This window comes from Formica exsecta, unplaced genomic scaffold (genome assembly GCF_003651465.1).
Source record: "Formica exsecta isolate Colony F162 unplaced genomic scaffold, ASM365146v1 scaffold121, whole genome shotgun sequence".
Taxonomy (NCBI): domain Eukaryota; kingdom Metazoa; phylum Arthropoda; class Insecta; order Hymenoptera; family Formicidae; genus Formica; species Formica exsecta.
In genome coordinates, this window is record NW_021848545.1 from 168909 (window position 1) to 193335 (window position 24427).

General features: G+C 30.8%; 1 protein-coding gene and 1 pseudogene across 1 annotated transcript; both read left to right on the plus strand.

The window, feature by feature from the left end:
* Positions 1-4891: 4891 nt before the first annotated feature.
* On the plus strand, positions 4892-12266 carry LOC115244372 (G-protein coupled receptor Mth2-like). Its single transcript, XM_029821969.1, has 5 exons — positions 4892-6408; positions 6859-6937; positions 8427-8596; positions 8699-8864; positions 11873-12266. The coding sequence occupies exons 1-5, from the start codon at positions 5379-5381 to the stop codon at positions 12264-12266; spliced, it is 1839 nt and encodes a 612-aa protein (XP_029677829.1). The 5' UTR covers positions 4892-5378.
* An 8586-nt stretch (positions 12267-20852) lies between these two features.
* Positions 20853-24427, plus strand: part of LOC115244390 — a 4137-nt pseudogene continuing 562 nt past the window's right edge.

Consider the following 24427-nt stretch of genomic DNA (forward strand, 5'->3'; position numbering starts at 1 on the left):
AAAATGATATAAGACCAAAACAAAACATCGCAAAGAGAAATATCATTATCAAAAAAAGTTTATTTTTGAGTCCATTATTTCTCTTCAAGACTTGTCGGTCTAATTTTTTTGCACTTTGTATAGTACAGATATATATTCATTATATCCCAAAATAGATACTCTATCACATTTATTTTCCAACTTAAAAATATTATATGAATCAGTCTTATGTGCGTACAATTTTGTGCGCGTGAAATTGTCTTATCTTTGTAATTAATAATACTGAAAAAATTATATAGACTTTTCCTGATATGATTTTTAGTATTAATTTCACGATAGTTTGAAGAACTCAATGCGATCTTGTGCGGAAGATGTCTTTTCCTCGTCAAAAATCAGAATCGAATATGAAATTAAATCGTATCCACATCATCTAACCCAGTGCTCGGATTTAGTTGCACATTTCGGCCCGATTCCGTGGCTCACGCCTATTGCCCCCCACTCACCGCTCGTGCGTTAGCGACGAGTCGCCAGATATCCCTATCACTATTTTTAATTTCCAATCAAAGAAGTAGTCATGATGTAACTGTTTAAAATAAAAAATTCGCGTCCAAACTGGTTTTTATATTGGCAGGCACCACCTTATCGAGCGGAGTGGAGTACAAATTATGGTAAATAACGATAAACTTTCTCTCTCTCTCTTTCTCCTTCTCCCTCTCTCCCCCCTCTCTCTCTCTCTTTCTCTCACTTTTTCTCTGACATGACTATACAAGATAATTTGATCTTTTGATCACGTATTTTTTTTATAGTTTAAAGGTAATGAATAAGATTGATAAAAATTTTTCTGCTAAATATTTAAATGATTAAAATCTATATATATAATATAATACAAATTTATAAAATAGTATAACTAACAAATCCATGTTATTTGGCTGCTGCTGCGTGTTAATAAATTTTCCATTTTAGTGGTATTCTTAAAAATATAATGGTTCTTCATTCAAGTATTAAATATCTAAAAAAACAGTTTACATGTCAATAATTTACTTTATTTCGCTGCTTGGTTAAGCTATCGTCTGTAGAACTATCCTAATGGAATTTTATCTTATATATGTAATTGTTGTATGTGTATAGTTTTATAGTAGTAGATAACTGTTTTCTTAAAGTTATCGACGACTCGTCCTCGGTAGTCGCATCTTCTCGTTTGTGTGGGCACATGTTTCTTGCGCGTTCTTTTCTCGACTTGAAAAAAGAAGTTGAAACCGGATAGTAGTTTTATTACTCTAGTACGATAATTGATATCGACCATAATATCATATATGATAATAATGCTAGAATAAAACCGGATCAATCTTAGGAGATTTTGCCAAAAAAAGAAGAAAAAAGGTAATTTCTTCTTATTACATATTTGTATACTTGTACTTAATTATATTTATTTCATGCAACTAATACAAAAATAAATGTACACATAAATTTAACATAAAATTTTTTAATTATTCAAAATTTGGAACATGAGATGAACCTACGTTGCACAAGGCAAAATCTATATATAAAGAAAAGTAGGATAAAACCGGGTAGACGGGTCAAACCGGGTACCTTTGTTTCTTCGTGATAAGTACTATTATCTTTGGCTATCTCGTGTTATTAGTTGATGCCAACATTATTTTGAGATGAACCGTGCCCACGTGCAAACGATATTTCTTTTTGAGAGAAGTTCAGAATTTTCGAGCCAAAAAAGGACGATATCGGCAACAGTCGAGTCGTTATGGACTTCTTCTACACAAAGCATCTGCTTCTGTAAATGCAGCATTACATTCTGTACTGTTCGGGAGTCGACCTCGACAAGATCGCCCAAAACTGAGATACGCTTAGACTTGAGCGAGAAGTGAGCGTAACGCAAATCTAAAGATTCACTGGAGGAACTGGTTTAGAAAATAAACTCATGTGATCGTAATTTTGATGAAAGTTTTTTTTTCATACATTAGGTGCGAGTGACGAAGCGTATTCCACGACTACTTTCGGAAATCTTCGAATGTGTCCTCCTACTTACTGCCTTTTCCACATTTCGGAAATCTTGAAGAACTTCTTGCTAGAAGCTCTCGCGAAGTAGGAAATCTTGAACGCGGACGCCGGAGATCTTTCGCGCAAGGCAGCAGATATTCGCGATACGGTTAACGCTATCGTCGACTCTCGAACTTCCCATTTTCACACATTCATGATATCTTAACAATAAAGAATTAAAGAACAAGATTTAAGAACTGATCGCCGTAAGAATTCAAATAGGCGATCGTGAGCGGGACTCTTTGTTACAAACTTGAGACGAATACGACTACGGCAAACACAATACGAGCGAGAATAACGACAGGAGAATGATAGAAATCGATGAATTTCGACTAGCTCGAATCGTCGTCGTAGACAGACTAAATCGATCGACTACTGAAGCTCGCGTTCTACCGACGGCAACAACAAAAGCTTTTCGACGCAGATCGTTCGAGAACCGCACTGTTTGTTTCAGTTTTTTAGCTTGAAGAACAGCGCACAAGCACGCACCGATCGACTGAACGCTATTTACTCGCTCGTGTTTTGATGTATTAACGGTTACCGTTTAAATATTTGCGAAAACCGTTCGAATCTCAAACATGTACATATTAGAGAATATATCGCACTAGTTTTAATCGTCATTTTGTACGCCGGAATATACAACCGTTGCGTTTGTTATTTTCCTTGTGTTCGGGCAAATCGGGTACCTACACACCTCATGAAAAGAGGAGAAGCTACTATCCTGACTTTGTCTCCTTACAAAAAGCAGTTGGAAACGAAAACTACTACTCAGAAAAAGAAACCATTAAAAAAAGATTTTTGAGACGCCTAAAGTTAAAAAATTAAATAAGAAAGTCCTGCGACAATGTAGAACAAGAGGATATCTTTATTTGTGATTATTGTCAATAGAATACATCTTTGTATTGTATTTTGATTAAAATAAATCTAGATTTTGTAATTGCACGGTGTTTTACATGTTTTCAAATGGGTACCCGGTTTTACCGTACCGGTATGGCAAAACAGGATATTCTGACTTTTCCAAAAAATCTTGTTATCCTTAGTAACCAAATATTTGTTTTCAGCAATTAGACATAATTTCTCATAGTTTAAGATCCACTAAAAACTACTAACGTCAACAAAATTTTTTTTACTCTCTGATTTTTTGGTAGGAATACAAATCCAAAAGAGTACCCGATTTTACCCTTACCACACACACACACACATGCACGTGTGTATGTTTTTTTACTGTTCACATCAACAAGAGTTTTACCAGTTTTAATACTACATGATATGAGATAGGAGTTTATTTTCTTCTACTTATGCCAAAATTCCCTCTTCAAATTGCAGAGTTCTCATTGAACGTCATCGTCCTTGTTCATTCGATTTTCTAAAAGAACCGTTCTCTCGCAAATGTCGATGACTGCACTCAAAAGTAGAATGATGTGGAATGTGATCAGGGAATATCCTTGTTGATATAGTCTCTGTGCTGCACTCAAAAGTAGAATGATGTGGAATGTGATCAGGGAATATCCTTGTTGATATAGTCTCTGTGCTGCTCGTCCTTTACAATTAACAACTCCATAAATAAGATGCATGTCAGTCAATTCTATTTATGTGTATCGCTTCGTAATGATAAACAAATCATATGCAACTTGTCAAAACATCAAAGACCTCCGCTCTATTGAGAGTTTGAATGTGATATAAGACCAAAACGAAACGTCGCAGAGAGAAATATCATTAACATAAAATGTGTTTATTTTGTAATCTTTTATTTTCCTTCAAAGTTTGTTGGTCTAATATTTTTACACCCTGAACAAGACATATATACATATATACAGATATATATACATTATATCCCAAAATAGATATTCTATCACATTTATTTTCCAACTAATAAAAATATCATATAAATCAATCATATGTCCATATGATTTTTGGCACGTGGAATTGTCTTATCTTTGAGATTAACGATACTGTAAAAATTATATAGACTTTCCTGATATGATTTTTAGTATTAATTTCATATTATTTCGAAAAATTCAATGCAATCTTATGCGGAAGATGTCTTTTTCTCGTTAAAAATCAGAATCGAATATGAAATTAAATCGTATCAACACCATCTGATCTATCACTATTTTTAATTTCCAATTAAAGAAATAGTCACAATATAACTGTTTAAAATAAAAAATTTGCGTCCAAACTGGTTTTTATATTGGCAGACATCACCATATTGAATGGAGCGGAGTATAAGTTACATAAAAAAACTTTCTCTCTCTCTCTCTCTCTGTCTCTGTTTCTGTCTCTCTCTCTCTCTCTCTCTCTCTCTCTCTCTCTCTCTTTTTCTTTGATCTATATAAGATAATTTTACCTTTTGTTCACGTATTTGTTTGTAGTTTAAAGATAACGAATAAAATTGATAAAAATTCGTTGATGGTACAAATAAAATTTTTCTTAAGCAAGTGTACTCGATTATAACTGTTCCCGAAAAAAAAAAATTTCTACTAAATATTTAAATAACTAAAATCTATATTTATAATATAATATAAATTCACAAAATAGTATAGCTAAAAAATCCATGTTATTTGGCTGTTGCAGCGTATCAATATATTTTCCATTTTAGTGGTACTCTTAATAATATAATGGTTTTTCATTCAAGCATTAAATATGTAAGAAAAAGAAATAGTTAACATGTCAACAGTTTACTTTATTTCGCTGTTTGGATAAGCTACCATCTACATAGAAGTATGCTAATGGAATTTTATCTTGTATATGTAATTGTTGTATATGTATAGTTTTATAGTAGTAGATAGACTGTTTCCTCAAAGCTATCGACGACTCGTTGTCCTCGGTAGTCGCATCTTGTCGTTTGTGCGGGCACATGTTTCTCGCGCGTTCTTCTCTCGATCGACTCGAAAAGAAAAGTTGAAACCAGATAACAGTTTTATTGACTCTAATAAGATAACTGAATATATATAAAATATATGATAAAATCGACCATGATATCATCAATGATAACAGTGTTAGAATAAAACTGGATCAATCTTAGTTTAACAACTGCCCCTATCACGATATCACCGTTTTTAGTACTTCCGTAACTTGTTTTATCGAAGTGCTGTTCTATCGACATCAATTCACTTTCATGCATTCGCGAGAATAGATCCTTCGAGAGCAGTTTCTTCGATGTTGAGGACTGGGACAGAAATAAGTTGTCACGATTAAACCATCGCAAACTAACAATATTAGCGTATTTTTTAAGCCGCAGTTCGCATATCATCGCAATTAGGCATCTAAATATGAAATTATCATTAAAAAAAAATAAAATACGTATTTTCGAGATATAAATTCGACGCGTCAAAAAGTCAACCATGTGTAGAAAAAATTTGGTATTTTGGTATTGCACGCTTTTTCTCCTCGTCGCAATGTCATCGAAAACTCAACAAAATTTTACTGGCAATGAAGAGAAAAATGATCATTTGACAATACAATATGAGATAGACGGAGATTCTACAACAAACTACGGCGACGAAATAAAAATACGGCTATTTGATTTGTACGAAAAAACTACCAATAATACGCAATACGAAGATGTGCAGTATAAATCTCGCACCGTATCCACGAGCAACGATCGCGAAAATGATGACTGGAAACAGTTTATTTTTATACAAGAATTTTATGAAAACTTAATGAGAATTGAAGATAAAAACAATTCTATGATCAACATGTCGCACAAATTTGGAAATTTCAGTAAAGATAACAATACAAGTTGCATCATTCCAGACGAAACGTCCTATAATATTATTTGCATTCAACTTTGTTGTCCTCTTGGATATCGCCTGAATGAGGATGAATGCATCTTGGAAAAAAATAAATACATCTTCCCGAACGTGTACGAATACATGAATGATTCATTACAGACCATAAATAAGACAGTGGACGAATTGTTTCAGCTGGCCGTCTATGATCCGTGTCAGGATCAACATTTTATGCTTTACGATGATGAGTACATGTTCTTTGCCAATGGTTCTCTCTATTTATCTACTATTAAAATATTTGCCAATTCGACATCATATTGCCTCGCAATGCACGAAGATAAGTACGAAGTGACCATCTGCTTAGAGAGCTTAAAGAGCTGCATCTTGGAGAGCTTCTATATAGAATACGACATCTATAATTATGTCGAAAACCACGAAACCTTACGTGTGAACTATTATATAGTGTCTATACTACTTTTAATGTCAATATTTGTGGTGTACTCCATATTACCAGAGCTTCGGAACGAACACGGCTTCATGTTGCGCAATTACAGCGGAGCATTGTCTGTCGCATACATAACTGATTTTATACCTATTCTAATCGAAGCGTATCATATACACCCTTCGGCCTGTTTTATAGTCGGTACAGTATATCTAAATCATATAACTATGCAATCAGTATAGCGTATATATTTATCAGACTTGTGTATTAATTATTTTTTTTAATAACTTGAATGTATATATATAATTTATATATAAATGCGAGGATTAATAGTGAGTAAAATTTGAATTTTAGGTATACATTCTAATATCAGGTGATTGCATAAGTTCGTGCCCGATTTAAATAAAGTTGGCCTCCATAAATATATTTTCTGCATTTTAAAATTTTGGAGAGTTATCTTTTGAATTGAAATATTATTTAATTTAATATCAGTACATATTTATCTAATATATTAATATTGCTATAAAATATTAGTGCAGAAACTTAAAATAAATCAATTTTTTAACGGAGAAACGAAGTGGTATCTGTGAGTCCAATCTGCATTTTAACGCGTGCTCAATGGTTAAAATATTCTTTATTCCATTTTTGCAGCCTTCCTCAAATATTTTTTTTTTTTTACAACTTTTTTCTGGCTAAATATAATGAGTTTCGACATGTGGTGGACATTTAAGTAAGTTGCCAAGTTTTCATATTACACTATATATTATATTATATTATATTTTATATCTGTAATTTGCTCCATCTGTAATTTTAACTTATTTTGGTAGAATTGAGTTATTATATTGTACAACAACGCGACAATATAAATCCGTAATATATAGATGTATTTTATATATTATATCTACCAATATATAAAAACAAAGACGAGGAATGATACGATATTTTGAATTAATCAAACAGAATGTTTTCTTTTGTTATGTTTTTGTGTGACAGTGTAAGCAACTATTTGACTTATGATATTATAAGTTTAGAAAATAAATGTAATAATTATGATTGCAAATAAACAATTTTTTGGAAGATCTCTAATGTTATTGGATGAATATTTGCAAACGGTTAGATCTATTTTGTGATATCCAATTCAATTTTTGGAAGCAAAAATTACATATTAGTTAATGAACATTATAAAACATTTGTAAAATATATTATTATCTAATCTATAATAATTCACAATATGTATAATGTGATAAACTCCTCCTGAAAATTTTTTGAATATTTTATAAACCTAATATTTTATCTTTTCTTTCTTTCATGTGTAACAATAAGGCAATACACAATAATTTTTAATTCGGTAAATGTTCAGATTAAGTTACACCTCACAGATCGTTTTCATTTGCACATATATTATAGGGGGCACATTCCTAAGTAATACGCACTGTGGATTTTATGGCGCTCTCTTCTGGTTCCAGAGATATGCAATTTTAAAGTTTCACAGTTTTAATGCTTTTTCTGTTATAAAATAAGAAAAAATAAAGTTTGTTTTCGTTGTATTTGTGTAAAGCAGACGTGGAAAAAGTATTTGTTTACATTTTTGGAAACAAAGCTCCTCGAATTTTTCCATTTTCTACGCGAAGCGAGGTTCAACGCGAACCTATGTGTCTAGTTTTTTAATAGTGGAGCCCCCCCGCAGGGGAGGCGGAACATACTGTCTCCACGCATATACTTTTTAATGCGTAAATATAAAATGGAAAGTTGTAAACCCATGTGAAACCTTATTTTGTATTAAAAAGTATATGCATGAGACAGTATGTTCCGCTCCCCCTGCGAGGGAGCTCCACTATCGAGAACTAGACACATAGGTTTGCGTTGAACCTCGCTTTGTGTGGAATAGCAATCGTGGGAAAGTAAATTCTTTTTATCAAAAATTTCTCTTGCAATTAAATTAAGATTGCTGTTTTGTCGTGTCTGTACATAATGGTATACACATATAAATATATGATAGTTTATGAATGTGTGTGTGTATGTCTAATGTTAAACAAATATTAAACCATTTTTCATGATAGTTTAGTCGTGTGGTTTGTCGTGTCATGTAAATCTATTTTTGTAGAACGGACTTTCGGGAAAGCCTCGATCAAAAGTAAACATTATTTTAACGTGCATTTATATTGTGATTTCGTTTCTCTATTTTTGGCTAAATATGACGTGTTAATTGCGTTTTGCAGAGGATTCAGTTCGTTACAAAGAAACGTTAAACAACGAAAACGAAAGAAATTGGTGTTTTATTCGATCTTTGCGTGGAGTTTATCCTTTATCTTAGCTATTATCAGTTTCATGATGGATATTACTTCGAATATGAATTTGTACTTTGTCATAGAAGATTGCGAGTTCACTGGTAAATGGATGACTCTTACAGATTCTATTAACGCCGCATTTTAATATACCATAAATAATATACATAAATAGTATAAAAATTCTTTATATTTCATACTTACAGAGATGGTCGTGTTTACGCCGTATTATTATGGGTTTCAAAGTATTTGCATCATTAGTAGCATTTGCTTATCCATCTCTACGGCATTGAAAATCTCGCGCTATGAAAATGAAACAGGCAATCGTTTGGCAAATTCGGAAAGCCGGAAATATAATGACAATAAGAAATGGTTTGTATTCAGACATTTTTGCATCAATGTGTGATGATCTATCTTGTTAATGATATTTTTGCCGACATATTTTTACCAACATCTCTGCTAATAGTATTAAATAATCGATGGATTTGCATTCCTGATAGAAAAAAGAGATGATTATTTGTAGACAACACTTTTTTTATATGCTCATTCTTTTTTTATTTTTACTTACATAATCTTTAAAAAAGATATACACTACTTAAAAAAAATAGAAAACACTTTTCATAAGCTAAAATTGGGCTATTTCCAAACCGCTAAAATTTGGCAAAAAATTATCGTAGACAAAGATTAAAAAAGCATTATAAAGCTTGAAGTTTCTTGATCATTAACGCGCTATCGGTAGATTTTTAGAATTTCTTTATGGTCCCCGTTTCAGACTTTAAAAAAGAACGGGTACAGTTCCGAAAACGATAAACCTCTGATTGCGCTGAAATTTTAACCAAAGCTTGTCCTTGACTTGAGTATAAAGCATCTTGAGGGTTTTTTGCCGACGAAGCCCCGTTTGCCCCCTATGCCCCCTCAAAGTTCCAAACATTTTTACTGTATATCACCAAAAATATTGGTTTTAGAGAAAAGAGTTTCCAACAAAAAATAAAGTTCTTAAAAAACTGAACAGAAAAGATTATGTACATTTTTTACGTAAACCCATTATTTTGAATGTTATGTAATAAAATAATAATTTTAACGTTCTCGTCTAAAAATATATTGTACCAATGTGTCTAGTTCTTTGGTAGTGGAGCCCCCCCGTGGGGGAAGGGGGAACACACTGCCTCCACGCATACACTTTTTAATGCAAAGTGAGGTTCCACATGGGTTTACAAATTTTCACGTGAAGCAAGGTTCAATCCAAACCAATGTGTCTAGTTCTTTAGTAGTGGAGCCCCTCCTTAGGGGGGAGGCGGAACACACTGCCTCCACGAATACACTTTTTGGTAAATATGCCGATCAAGGGAGGCAGTCCCGATGATCTTGACCTTGACATATGTTGTCAAGGTCATGACCCTGAACAACATTCAAAAAGTCATAGCCGTCGCTCGTAGTTTATTAAAAAGTTATTAGTGAAGAAACTTTAATGAATAGAACATAATTTTACGACACCATGTACGTTTTAGAAGGGTTAAGATTAGATATAGAATGAATTTGGTTTCGTTTTGGAAAGTACATGTATGGACGCAGGTTCCGCCCCCTTACGAGGGGGGCTCCACTTCCGGAAGATATAATGTTCCGGAAGTGGAGCCCCCCGCAGGGGGGGCGGAACCCACTGGGTCTACGCATACACTTTCCCATCCACACAACAATCATGGAGTGGATCTCATAGCTTCGCGTTGTAAAGTATATATATGCGTGGACACAGTGGGTTCCGCCCCTCCTGCGGGAGGGCTCCACTTCCGGAAGATATAACCTAACCCAGACCTATTTTTGATTTAAAACTAAAATTTATGCTATGTACATGGTGTCAGACAATTACGTTCAAATCGTTAAACTTATTTTGTTAATAACTTTTTAATAAAAAACGAGCGACGGCTAAAACCTTTTGAATGTTGTTCAGGGTTATGACCTTGACAACATATGTCAAGGTCAAGGTCATCGGGACTGCCTCTCTTGATCGGCATATTTACCCACTTTTTAATGGGAAGTGAGGTTCTACATGGGTTTACAAGTTTTCACGCGAAACGAGGTTCAATCCAAACCAATGTGTCTAGTTCTTTGGTAGTGGAGCCTTCCCGCAGGGGGGAGGGGGGGCGGAACAATGCCTCCACGCATATACTTTTTAATGCGAAGTGAGGTTTCACATGGGTTTACAAGAAGAAATTGATTTGGGAATCTACAACTGAAGGAAATCTATTAATATATTTCCCCATGAATCAGGTCCGATACATTGTATTAACACGATAGCGTTAAAATTATTATTTTATCACGTAACTTCTAAAATAATGGGTTTATGTAAAAAATGTATATAATCTTTTTTGTAGAGTTTTCTAAGGGCTTCATTTTTTGTCAAAAACTTTTTTTCGTAAAATCAATATTTTCGGTGATATACAGTAAAAATATTTGGAACTTTAAGAGGGCATAGGGGGCAAACGGGGCTTCATCGGCAAAAAACCCTCAAGGTGCTTTATATTCAAATCAAGGACAAGCTTTGGTTAAAATTTTAGCGCAATCGGAGGTTTATCGTTTTCGGAACTTTATCCAAAAGAACATATTGTTTTGTTGCTAAAAATTACATATTTTTGAAAAATTACATATTCTGTAACTCCATAAATCTTTCTACAAATATTTGTGAAGTTCCATAAACTATACACATTTCACCTACAACGCTTTTTGAAAATATTTCTACGATTTTTTTTTGGCCGAGTTACACGTAATTAAAACTGTATTTTTTAAAAATAAGAAAAGAAAATTTATATTTAATTACCGGTATCACATCAAAGTTGAAACATTAAGCTTCAAAATGTTTTTTAAATTTTTTGTCTGCGATACTTTTCCATCGAGTATCGACAACATTTCTTAAAAATACAAGCTTTGTTTCAAAGTCATGTAATTCGCTCCAAAAAAAAATCGTAGAAAAATTTATAAAAAAATTTTTTTATAGGCAAAATGTTGTCGTTTATAGAAATTGACTTGAGTTTTTTATTTTTTAAAGATAACTTGATTAATAGTATTTATAATTGTTATTTTATATTTACATATATAAGTACATATATATAAGTATAAATGTGTGCGATACTTGTTTTTTTTTTTAATACACTGCGCGAGAGAAATGCGTTTTCAAGTACATAGATACAATATAAGAATCGCATTAATGGCGCATAAAAGTATTCTCGATGCTCCTCTCAGTTAATAAGGGACGGGATGATTCGCGCGATATTTTGCCAATGATGAGCGAAGAAGGGAACAGAAACAAAGTTGAAAATGATAAGATGACGCGAATGATGGCGATAACGAAAATATATATATATATGTGTGTGTGTGTTTGTTTCTAGGTCCAATCTGTATCTGAAGCTATTTATCCTGCTGTTTATCTTAATGGGAATAAAATGGTCTATGATGACAATAATGTGGTTATATAAATATTTATCGTTATCTGAACAATTATTGATATTTAAATATGCGAATTATTTCATAAATGTTATTGTTTTGACGGATATTATGCAGAATGTGTGCACTTTCATTGTATTTGTGTTGAAAAAAAAGATCATGCGGATGTTATTGAAGCGATTCGGCTGCGGTTTTCGATGCGCAATAAACGCAACATCGCCGAGTACTGAATCGACGTACACCATTACGTTAGAAGAGATGCCTATGCAGAAAAAGATGAGTTCTTGCGAACAAAGGATATGTTATGAGAAAGATTCGTCCTGTGAGACTAAACTCTAATGTTCCAATATGCAAAAAAAAAAAAAAAAAAAATTATTGCGAAACCGACACAACGGTTCATTAACAATTAATTATAATCTGATAATTTTCGAATTGAGAATTAACTATGCAATGTTGGATATTGATTTTTTTCTGTTTTTCTTATTATTATTTAGTAACTTTTATTCTTTAAAATTTATTTATGAGCTTTTATTTGGTTATTTTTGTAACAACTAAATATTGTTGAGTTCACTCGAGTTGATATCCTTTTATGAGCACATCTCACGTTTTCACCTCAAAATATTATAATTAATGTCATATTTTATATAAATATATAAAATATTACTGTTTTACTGAAGACTGTAATAAAAAGTTTGTAAATAAAGCATTTATTGTAATATTTCAATATAATAACTTGCTATTGTAAAATTATCATAACGTAATTCAGTTTAATTTATTTTTAATTTTTAATTTTCTGCTTATAATAAATCTTTTGTCGGTACATATTATTGCGAGTCAAATTAATGATTGCAATCCCGTAAAAATTGTTAATGTTGTAAAGAATTGTTAAAGATATTGTGCTGCAAAATATTAATCAAAGAAGATTATCTTTGAGGCAAATATATAATTTATAAAAAAATAATAAAACATTATCTTTTCGTATGGTCCAATTGGATTACAAACGTATTCATATATTTATATAAATGCGACCATTTTAAATTGTTTAAAAATAGAATTCTTTTTCGGTTTTCTCTATGCAATTATAATTTGTATACATATATAAATTTGTGCGAGAAAGAAGTGGACGTGGGCGAGAGAAGCCCTGCGAGATCGAGTTTGCACCGGACGCGCAAAGATACTTTCCGCGAGCGGCGGATGTATCTTGAATACCGCAAGCGACGGTATAAACGGCGCAATTCCGCGAGCGACGGAATAAATGGCGCGTTTTAATTGCGAGAGATTAATCGCGAGCGACGAGAAATCTCTTTTATTACGATCGAAAACTTCGCGTTTGGTAAGCGAGAGTACGAACTAGAAAAGCGAGCGACTTTTCCATCACGAGAGTTTAGACGATATAATAACACACGGATAAAGTTCCGAATAGGTGAACCCTCCGATTTTTTTGAAACTACACTATTTTTTGTATTTTTTAACGCTGATTACAACACGAGCGATGCCGCGGGCCTGGCGATTCGTGCAGCGCCGCTGTCTACGCGTGATCTGATTTGCGGCGAGCCGTGCGACGCGCGAGATGGTAGCTAACGCGCCAATTTTCGAGCGCTTCCTTTAGAGACGCTCAATCTCAAACAAAATTAATTAATTATAAGTTAAAGAAAATGATAAATTTCTTACATAAATTGTATATAAAATACTAAATTAGCTAAAAATATAATTTCATATTCTTAATTAAATATGATGCACAAATTTTTTTGCGCAATATATATAGAATGAAAATTATAAAAATATATTTAATTTTCAACAAATTTAAATTTTAAACATGAGAAAAACATCTAAGAAATAATTCTTCTCTTTTATTAGTTTTTTTTAACACTGCGTAATTATTATTATGTGTAATAATTATCAGCGCTATGTGTACAATATATTATGATATATCTAATAATTAATGAGTAAATAAGATAGCTGCCAATTTAAATCATTTATAATACAAATAAATTACTATGTAAGTAATTTTTATTTTAAACTACTAAATAATATTTATTTTATACTATTAAATAATGTACAAAAAAATCTCGCATTTTGATTTTGTGTACTTATATTCGTCGCTTCGTCTTCCAAGCATCAGCTGAATTGCACGAGCAACGAAGAAATATATGACAATTTGGCGATACAATATACGAGCTTGACGAGAATTCTATGGCAAACTATAGCAACGAAACGGAAACGTTGCAATATGATTTGTACAAAAAAAAAAGGATAATTTGGTGCAGTATCAACTCGAATCGCATTCCATAAAAAATCATGAAAATAATAGTCACATGTTGGGAGGATTTCGCATAATCTCAATAAAAATCAACAGTAAGAAAGATTCCACGTCACAGGAAATTTATAGAAACTTGATAGAAATTGAAGGTATGAATGATTCCACGTCGTATGAGTTCTATGAAACTTTTAATGAAGATGAAAATAAATACAACATTGTTCGATATGAGATGTTCGCCAATATTACTTCGCCAATATTACTTGGATTCCACTCCGCTGTCCTCTTGGCAATCGCCTGATTGACGACATCGGGATATCGGGTTAAATATTTTTACATGAATAGAATATTATTAAAGGATGGTTGGTATTGAATTTGGTGAAGATCGGTGAAAGGGTTCATTCTTTCATTCTTTTTGAATTTTTTGAGAAATGTCTGTACACGCTGTAACTTTCGGAAAATTCCACGTCACAGGAAATTTATAGAAACTTGATAGAAATTGAAGGTATGAATGATTCCACGTCGTATGAGTTCTATGAAACTTTTAATGAAGATGAAAATAAATACAACATTGTTCGATATGAGATGTTCGCCAATGTTACTTCGCCAATATTACTTGGATTCCACTCCGCTGTCCTCTTGGCAATCGCCTGATTGACGACATACGCATCCTATAAAAAAATTAAGTGTTTCTTTTCTTTTTGCTTCCTCATAGAGAAAGCTTTATTTTCGTGACAAAATTTTTTTTCCAGTTTTTTATGCTAATGTGTTTAAAATGTTCCAAAACGTCAAAAAATCATATTTTAAAAAAAATGTCTATATGTATGTATGTATGTACAAGGGTGGATCGAAAAGTAATTTGGTTCAAAATAACAGACAATAATTTTAAATTTAATTTGCACTTTATTTAAAAAAAAAAGAAATACACGAACAAAGTTACTTTTTGATCCACTCTGGTATGTACGATATTTACATTGTACAACCTCTAATTTCCGCAATTTGTGAAATATTGGACTAAATTTTTTAGAATGAATACAGTATCATTAAAGGATGGTTGGTATTGAATTTGGTGAGGATCAGTGAGAGTGTTCATTTTTTATAAAATTTTGAATTTTTTGAGAAATGTTTGTACATGTTCTAATTTTCGTAAATTTTGAGATATCGGGTTAAATATTTTTACATGAATAGAATATTATTAAAGGATGGTTGGTATTGAATTTGGTGAAGATCGGTGAAAGGGTTCATTCTTAATACAATTTTGGTTTTTTTAAGAAATGTTTGTACACGCTGTAACTTCCGCAAAATTTTGAGATATCTTCTTCTATGAGAAAGCCAAAATTGAAAAACCCGCTTGCTTTAAAGAACTTAAGTTTTGTGAGTGAAATAAAATAATGAGTAAGTAATGTGCAAGTTTCGAATTTGCACAACTTTCATCTTATTACCAAATGTATATGGACATATAGACGATTCGTTCCAGAACGAAAGTAAGAGAGTAGACAAACTTTTTCATCTGGTCGTTCACGATCCGTGCCGGAAAAATCAATATTTTTCGCTTGATTTCAACTATAAAAACCATTCGAAAAATAAATATGTTTTTCTTATTACCATATATTCATAAAATCAAAATTTTATTGTCTGGCTCCATCATGCATCAGAACAATTTTGATATAATTATCTACTCGGAGAATGTAAACTATCAAAAAAATGAAAGATCTATGAAAAATATCATAAGTTACAAAATCATCATATTTAGAAGTTTGTTTATAGTATCTACACGCTGTTTTTGCTGGGAACATTTCTGGTGTATTCTAATCCCAAAAAAATTAATTTTTTTTAGAAAAGATAAAGAAAGACGCCAAATACTAGCGTCAGTTGTGAAAAATTGTTATATGTATTTACGAAATCCCACAAAAATAATGACATCAAAAAATTGCGCCAATTGAAAATAAAAATTATTCAAATATTATTACCAAGAACAGTTGTACAAAATAGCTGTTTTAATTTCCTACAAGAATAATGATATTAAATTTTTGCTAACTAAATAAAAATGTATGCTATATATATAAAATTTAATTATTTTCAATATTAAAAAAACAAATATATTCAATAATACAAAACACAAAAAATATAAAACAAAAAATTAATACAAAAAATTAAAAATTTATACAAAAATTCAAAATTAATACAAAAATTCAAAATTAATACAAAAATTCAAAATTAATACAAAAATTCAAAATTAATACAAAAATTCAAAATTAATACAAAAATTCAAAATTAATACAAAAATTCAAAATTAATACAAAAATTCAAAATTAATACAAAAATTCAAAATTAATACAAAAATTCAAAATTAATACAAAAATTCAAAATTAATACAAAAATTCAAAATTAATACAAATAAAAACAAGTTGAGTTGTGCAAATTAAAAACTTGCACATTGCTTCCTCATCATTTTATCTTACAATGCTTAAGCTGCTTTAAGCTTCCTCTATGAGAAAGCAAAAAATAAAAAATTTTAATTAAAAAACCTTGGTGCTGCTAAACTAAACAAGAATGCTAAAATTAATATATTCTTTAATAGATTTACATTGCAGTTATGATGTTATTATACAATTTTTAATTTTTGTATAAATTTTGAATTTTTTGCATTAATTTCTAAGTTTTCGTTTTTCTGTCAATTTTTTATTTTGTGTTTTGTGTTATTAGATATATTTTTTTTTAATATTGGAAAAAAGTAAATTTTACATATATAGCATTTTATATTTAGTTAGCGCAACTTTTCAATATTATTATTTATGTAAAAAATTAAAACAGCTATTTTGTATAATTGTTTTCAGTTAAAATATTTGTAATTGTTTTATAATTTTTTTATGTTTAGTTGACGCAATTTTTTGATATCATTATTTTTGTAAGATATGTATAACACATAACAGTTTTTCATAACTGGCGTGTGTACTTGGCACCTTTTCTTATTTTTTTTTAAAAAGATAAAGTTTTATGGATAATTTGCTTTACATTGAGCTGCATGGTCTATCTTATAATAACATAATGAAAAAATATACAGCTGTATAAAAATTAGACCAACAAATTTTGAAGGGAAATAAAGAACATCAAAATAAACATTTTTTGTTAATACTATTTTTTCTCTCCGATGTTTAGTTTTAATACTACATGGCATGAAATAGGAGTTTATTTTCTTCCACTTGTGCCAAAACTCGCTCTTTAAATCGCGGAATTTTCACTGAACTCGTTGTCCTTGTCCATCTCATCTTCTAAAAGAATCGTTCTCCCGCAAATATCGATGAATGGATTCAAAAGTGGAATGATATGGAATGTGATCAGGATATCGTTGTTGATATAATTGAGCGAAGCGAAGTATAAGTTATATCAAAAAATTTTCTCTTTCTCTCTCTCCCTCTCTCCCTCCCTTTCTCTCTCTCACTCACTCACTCTCTCTCTCTCTCTCTCTCTCTCTCTCTCTCTCTCTGATCTATATAAGATAATTTTACCTTTTGATCACGTATTTCTTTACAGTTTAAAGATAACGAAAGATTGATAAAAATTTGTTAGTGATACAAATAAAATTTTTCTTGGGCATGTGTAACCGATTATATGTGCTTCCAAAAAAGAAATTTTTTTACTAAATATTTAAGTAACTAAAATCTATATATATAATATAATATAAATTTACAAAATAGTATAGCTAAAAAATCCATGTTATTTGACTGTTGCTGCATATCAATATATCAGGTATATAAATATGAAACCGAAATTTTTGTATAGAAAATACACGTTTATTGTATAAAAATGATAAAAAATATTTTATTCGAAGTATTGCCCATTGCTAGCTATACATTTTTCCCATCTCTCTGACAATTTGTGGATGCCACGCCAAAAAAACTGTTGCTCCTTTGAGGCAAACCAGTCATCGAGCCATTTTCGTACATTTTCGTAAGAAGTGAAGTGCTGCTCAGCAAGTGCGTGTCCCATCGATGCAAATAAGTAGTAATCGGATGGAGCCAAGTCTGGTGAGTAAGCCGCATGCGAAAGTATTTCCCAACTAAACGCCTCAATCGTTTCCTTGACCGGTTTTGCTGTGTGTGATGGTGCATTATCATGAAGCAAAATCACTTTGTGTTGCCTTTTTTGATATTCTGGTCGTTTTTCACGCAAAGCTTGATTCAAATCGATCATTTGTTGTCGGTAGCGTTCAGTATTAACGGTTTCGCCAGGTTTTAGCAGCTCATAATAGATCAAACCCTTCTTCCATGTTCTTCGTTTCTCACGTCAAAATCGCTACTTTTGAATTTTTTAAACCACTCAAAGCACTGTGATTTACCAAGAGTATGCTCACCGTAAGCTTCGACAAGCATTCGATGCGATTCTGCAGCAGTTTTCTTCAAATGGTAACAGAAAATCAATGCTGTCCGCAAATCGTAGTTTCCAGGCACAAAATTCGACATGTTCAACGCTATTAAAAACTATGCTGTTGTATGAAACTTGTATTGTTGTGAGTTGAAAATCTTTATCAGATGTCAAAACAAGAAAATGGCGCCAATGACGCGGTTTGACGGTAACTACATTGACAGCTAGGGCCATCTATGGGCAAATTCCGGTTTCATATTTATATACCTGATATTTTTCATTTTAGTGGTATTCTTAGAAATATAATGGCTTTTCATTTAAGCATTAAATATGTAAAAAAAATAGTCAACATGTCAACAGTTTACTTTATTTCGCTGCTTGGATAAGATATCGTCTACCATAGAAATATGCTAACGGAATTTTATCTTGTATATGTAATTGTATATGTATAGTTTTATAGTAGTAGATAGACTGTTTTCTCAAAGCTATCGTCGGCGACGACTCGTAGTCTTCGGTAGTCACATCTTCTCATTTGTGCGGGCACATGTTTCTCACGCATTCTTTTCTTCGTCAACTCGGAAAGAAAAGTTGAAATCAGATAATAGTTTTATATTGAATCTAGTAAGATAACTAATATCATCCATAAAATCATCAGTGATAACAGTGCTATAATAAAACCGGATCAATCTTAGATTCCGCCGAAAAAAAAGAAAATTTTTTTTTTTAGTTACTATATTTGTATACTTGTACTTAATTATATTTCTTTCATGCAATTAATATAAAACCAAATGTACGCATAAATTTAACATAAAATTTTTTAATTATTTAAAATTTGGAACATGAGATGAATTTACGTGGCACAAGGCAAAATCAATATGTTATATACATGTATATATGTATACAATACACACATGTATGCGTATTAACTATTAAAAACTTTTAAAGTCAAATATAAAAATCAAGCATTCACGCATGTCATTCATTTTTTAAATTACATGTTCTAGAAAGAAATAAAATAATACCATTCAAAGAGCTTAACAACTGCCTCTATCATAATATCATCGTTTTTAATTCTTCCGTAACTCGTTTTATCGAAGTGCTGTTTTATCGATATCAATTCATTTTTTGACATGTATTTGCGAGAATAAATCCTTCGAAAGCATCTTTTTTCAGTGTTGAGGACTGATACAGAAATGAATTGTCGATCGAACGATCAAACCATCGCAAATTAACAATCTAATCTTATCTATACAATAAGTAGCTGGTATCTGTCTGTCTGTCTGACCGCGAACTACTTCCACATTTATGGATCGATTTTCTCGAAATTTGTACCAAAATTTTGCTAATTTTTCGAGAATGGCTACTATGTGGTTTTTTTTTTAGTTTTACACTCCCACCCACGCACCCACACATTATATGTGGTCTAAAAAAAACTAAAAAAATTAAAAAAAAATCATATAGTAGCCATCCCCGAAAAATTAGCAAAATTTTGGTACCAATTTCGAGTAATTTATATATATAAAAGAAATTTATATATATAAATTAATCCACCCACCCACGCACCCACACACTATATGTGGTCTAAAAAAAAAACTAAAAAACTAAAAAAATTAAAAAAAAATCATATAGTAGCCATCCCCGAAAAATTAGCAAAATTTTGGTACCAATTTCGAGAAATTCCACCTACGCACCCAAAGGGAAATTGTCAAAGTTAAAATTGATGAATTCAGCAATCAAGAAAATCTTATTTAAGGAAATCCTAAATCTTTTTGACAAATGTCCTATATAGAGAGAGGTTTTATAAATAGAAAAATTATAAAATTAAATTATAGCAAATAATAGTGGATTAATGGTGCGTACATAATAATAGCGGATTAACGGTGAGTACACCAATCGTCAAAAAAAAATGTGAGTAAATAATAAAAAATATAACATATATTTTATATGTCAAGTAAAATATTTATAATATTTGCAAAATTTAAATTAGTGATTCAAGATTTCTTTATTAAATAAATGAATAAAAATTAAATGATTTCAAAAAAATAAAACATTAATAGCAATTTTTAGGTATATATCGATCTAACTGTTAGACAAACAGAAAGAAGAAAAAAATTATGAATAGATAACTTTTAAACCAGCGCAAAAAAAGAAAAAAAAATTAAAAAAGGTTAGATAGTATTAGTATATTTTTGAAGCCACAGTTCGCATATCATCGCGATTGGGTATTTAAATATGAAATTACCGTAGAAAAAAATAAAATACGTATTTTCGAGATATAAATTCGACGCGTCGAAAAGTCAACTATGCGTGGAAAAAATTTGGTGTTTTGGTATTGCGCGCTTTTTCTCCTCGTCGCAATGTCATCGAAAACTCAACAAAATTTCACTAGCAATGAAGAGAAGAATGATCATTTGACAGTACGATATGAGATAGACGCAGATTCTACGACAAACTAGAACGAAATGAAAACACTGCTATTTGATTTTTATGAAAAATCTACCAATAATACGCAATACGAAGATATGCAATATAAATCTCGCACCATCTCCACGAGCAACGATCGCGAAAATGATGACTGGAAACAATTTATTTTGATACAAGAATTTTATGAAAACTTGATGAGAATTGAAGATAAAAACAATTCCATGATCAATACGTCGCACAAGTTGTTTGGAAATTCTAGTAAAAATAGCAATACAAGTTACATAATTCCAGACGAAATCTGTTATAATATTACTTGCATTCAACTTTGTTGTCCTCTTGACTATCGCCTGGATTACGATGACAAATGCATCTCGGAAAAAAATAAATATATCTTCCCGAACGTTTACGAATACATGAACGATTCATTGCAGAGCATTAATAAGACAGTGGACGAATTGTTTCAACTGGTCGTCTACAATCCGTGCCAGGATGAAGATCGCTTCGTGCATCCCGATGGTTATCAGTACGACTACATGTTCTTTGCCAATGGTTCTCTCTATTTATCTTTTTTTGAAATATTTGTCAAGTCGATATCATATTGTCTCGCCATGAATCGGGATAAGTACAAAGTGACTGTCCGCTCAGAGACTTCTGACGATATCATCTGTATATATAAGATAAATTATAATGACAGCTCGTCGAAACGTCGTAAAGACGATAATTATATCAATAATTCAAAAATCACATATTTGAACATTAATATAGTGTCTATACCATTTTTGGTGTCAATGTTTGTGGTGTACTCCATATTACCAGAGCTCCGGAACGTGCACGGCTTCATGTTGTGCAATTATAGCGGTACATTATCTGTCGCGTACACATACACAATTGACATTATATTTATTCTAATCCAAGGGAATGAACAGTATTTTTTCGTCTGTGATACAGCCGGTACAGTATATCTAAATCATATAACTATGCGATCAGTGTAGCGTATATATTTATCAGACTAATATATATTACTAGTATACATTCGCGTATTAATTATTCATTTTAATAATTTGAATATATATAATTTATTAAAATCTTAAAAATGCGTGGATTAATAGTAAGTAAAATCTAAATTTTAGGTATATATTTTAATATATAATACATATACGGTCTGTCTAAAAAGTTCCGAGACTGACTTCATTAAAAATAGAAAAATCCAGGGTAAATATGCATATTAGGTTACACCTCACCGATGACTTTGACCTTCAGATATATAAATTTTATTAATTACAAAACTAAGCTTTGGACAAAATTTTGTAAAAGAAAAAATCGTCTCAGAATTCGTTCAAGAATATGACACATCAGGTTATTTTGAATCACACTATATATAATGTAAACTTTCCCTGAAATTATTTTGAACATTTTATAAACCTAATATTTCATTTTTTTTCTCTTTTATGTGTAACAATAAGGCAATTCACGATAACTTTTGAACAATAATTGATTTTTTATTTTTTTAATTAAAAATTTGTCTCTTTTAATTAAATTAAAATTTAGAATGCCATTGTCGTATCTGTACATAATGGTATGTATCTATATATAAAGATATGAACATGGAAGCTTCTGAATATTATATAAATATTAAAATTATAAATTTTTCATGATAGTTTAAAGCCTCGATCAAAAACAAACATTATTTTAACGTGCATTTACATTGTGACTTCTTTTATTTATTTTTGGCTAAATATGACATGTAAATTGTATTTTGCAGAAGATATTCTTCGTTACGAAGAAACGTCAAACGAAAAAAAAGAAAGTTGGTGTTTTATGCGATCTTTGCGTGAGATTTACCCTTTATCTTCGCTATTATCAGTGTCATTGTGGATTATGTTTCTGAATATTTGCCAGAGAGTTGGCGAGATTTGCTGGGATTTTGCGAAGGAGATTGCTGGTTCTTTAGTAAACGGACGTCTCTTACAGATAATTCTATCAACGCCGCATTTTAATATACTACATATGAGAAATAGTATAAAAATTCTTTATTTATCATACTTACTCTACGTCAATGATGATCGCGCACTATGAAAAGGAAACAGCCAATTGTTTGACAAATTCAGAAAGCAAGAAATATAATGACAATAAGAAATGGTCTGTTTTCAGATATTTTTGTATCAATGTATGATGATCTATCTTGTTAATGATATATTTGCAGACATATTTTACCTGATAGAAGAAATAGATGATTATTTGTAGACAACATCTTTTCTGTGTGCTTATTCTTTTTTTTATTTTTTATTTTACTTACATAATCTTTAAAAAAATATATACACTACTCAAAAAAATGAAAAACACTTTTTAGTAGCTAAAAATTGGGCTGTTTTCAAACCGCTAATATTTGGCAAAAAATTATCGTACACAAAAAATTAAAACAGCATTTTGAAGCTTAAAGTTTCTTGAACTTTAACGCGCTTTCGGTAGTTTTTTAGAATTATTTTAGTTTTCTTGTTCTGTGTGCTTAAAAAAAAATATATTGTTTTGTTGGTAAAAATTAGGTATTTTTGATACTCCGTAGCTCAATAAAAAAATTTTTCTACAAAAATTTAAGTCAAGTTCCATTAACTACATTTTGCCTACAAAACTCTTTTTAAAGTTTTTCTACGATATTTTTGATCGAGTTACACGATTTTGTAACAAAACCTGTATTTTCTTAAATAAAAAAAATTAAAAATTAAAAAAATTATCGGTGTCACGTCAAAATTGAAACTTTAAACTTCAAAATGTTTTTTTTAATTTTTGATTATATGATACTTTTTTATCGAGTATCGACAACATTTCTAAAAAATACAGGCTTTATTTCAGTCATCTAACAAAATTAAAAAAAAAAAATTCGTGGAAATATTTAAAGAAAAGTGATTTGTAGGCAAAATGTTGTTTATACAATAGAACTTGACTTAAATTTCTCAAGAAAAATTTTTTTATTGAACATGTCAAACATAGATAATTTTAAAAAACAAAACAATGTGTTCTTTTTTAAAGCACAAAAAATAAAATAAAATTTTTGAAACTATCAATAAAGTGTTAAAAAGTTAAAACTTCAAGTTTTAAAATGTTTTTCAAATTTTTTGTCTACGATGATTTTTCGCCGAGTTTCAGCATTTTGAAAATAGCTCAATTTTTAAAGTATGAAAAATGTTCCTTAGTTTTTTTTAAATAGTGTATTGCTGCCATTTCAATCGTGTGCATGTTGTTTTGAGAAAATCTGCAAATCTCAAAATGTGGCGAATAGTGAGAATAAAGTTAACGAATGCATTTATTTCATAAAGGAAAAATCACATCTTTTGAAAATTTCATTAAAAAAATTTACAACTATCTCTTTTTTTCTTTCTTAGGATTGTAATTTGTTCCATTATTTTTTAAAGATAATTTGATTAATAGCATTTATATAATTGTTATTTTATATATA

Bases quoted from the DNA above. Each gene is read 5' to 3' on its own strand.
- LOC115244372 (XM_029821969.1), top strand. From the start codon at position 5,379: ATGTGTAGAAAAAATTTGGTATTTTGGTATTGCACGCTTTTTCTCCTC. The intron at 6,938-8,426 runs GTAAGTTGCCAA...TGCGTTTTGCAG, and splicing joins GACATGTGGTGGACATTTAA to AGGATTCAGTTCGTTACAAA. The intron at 8,865-11,872 runs GTTTGTATTCAG...GTTTGTTTCTAG, and splicing joins TATAATGACAATAAGAAATG to GTCCAATCTGTATCTGAAGC.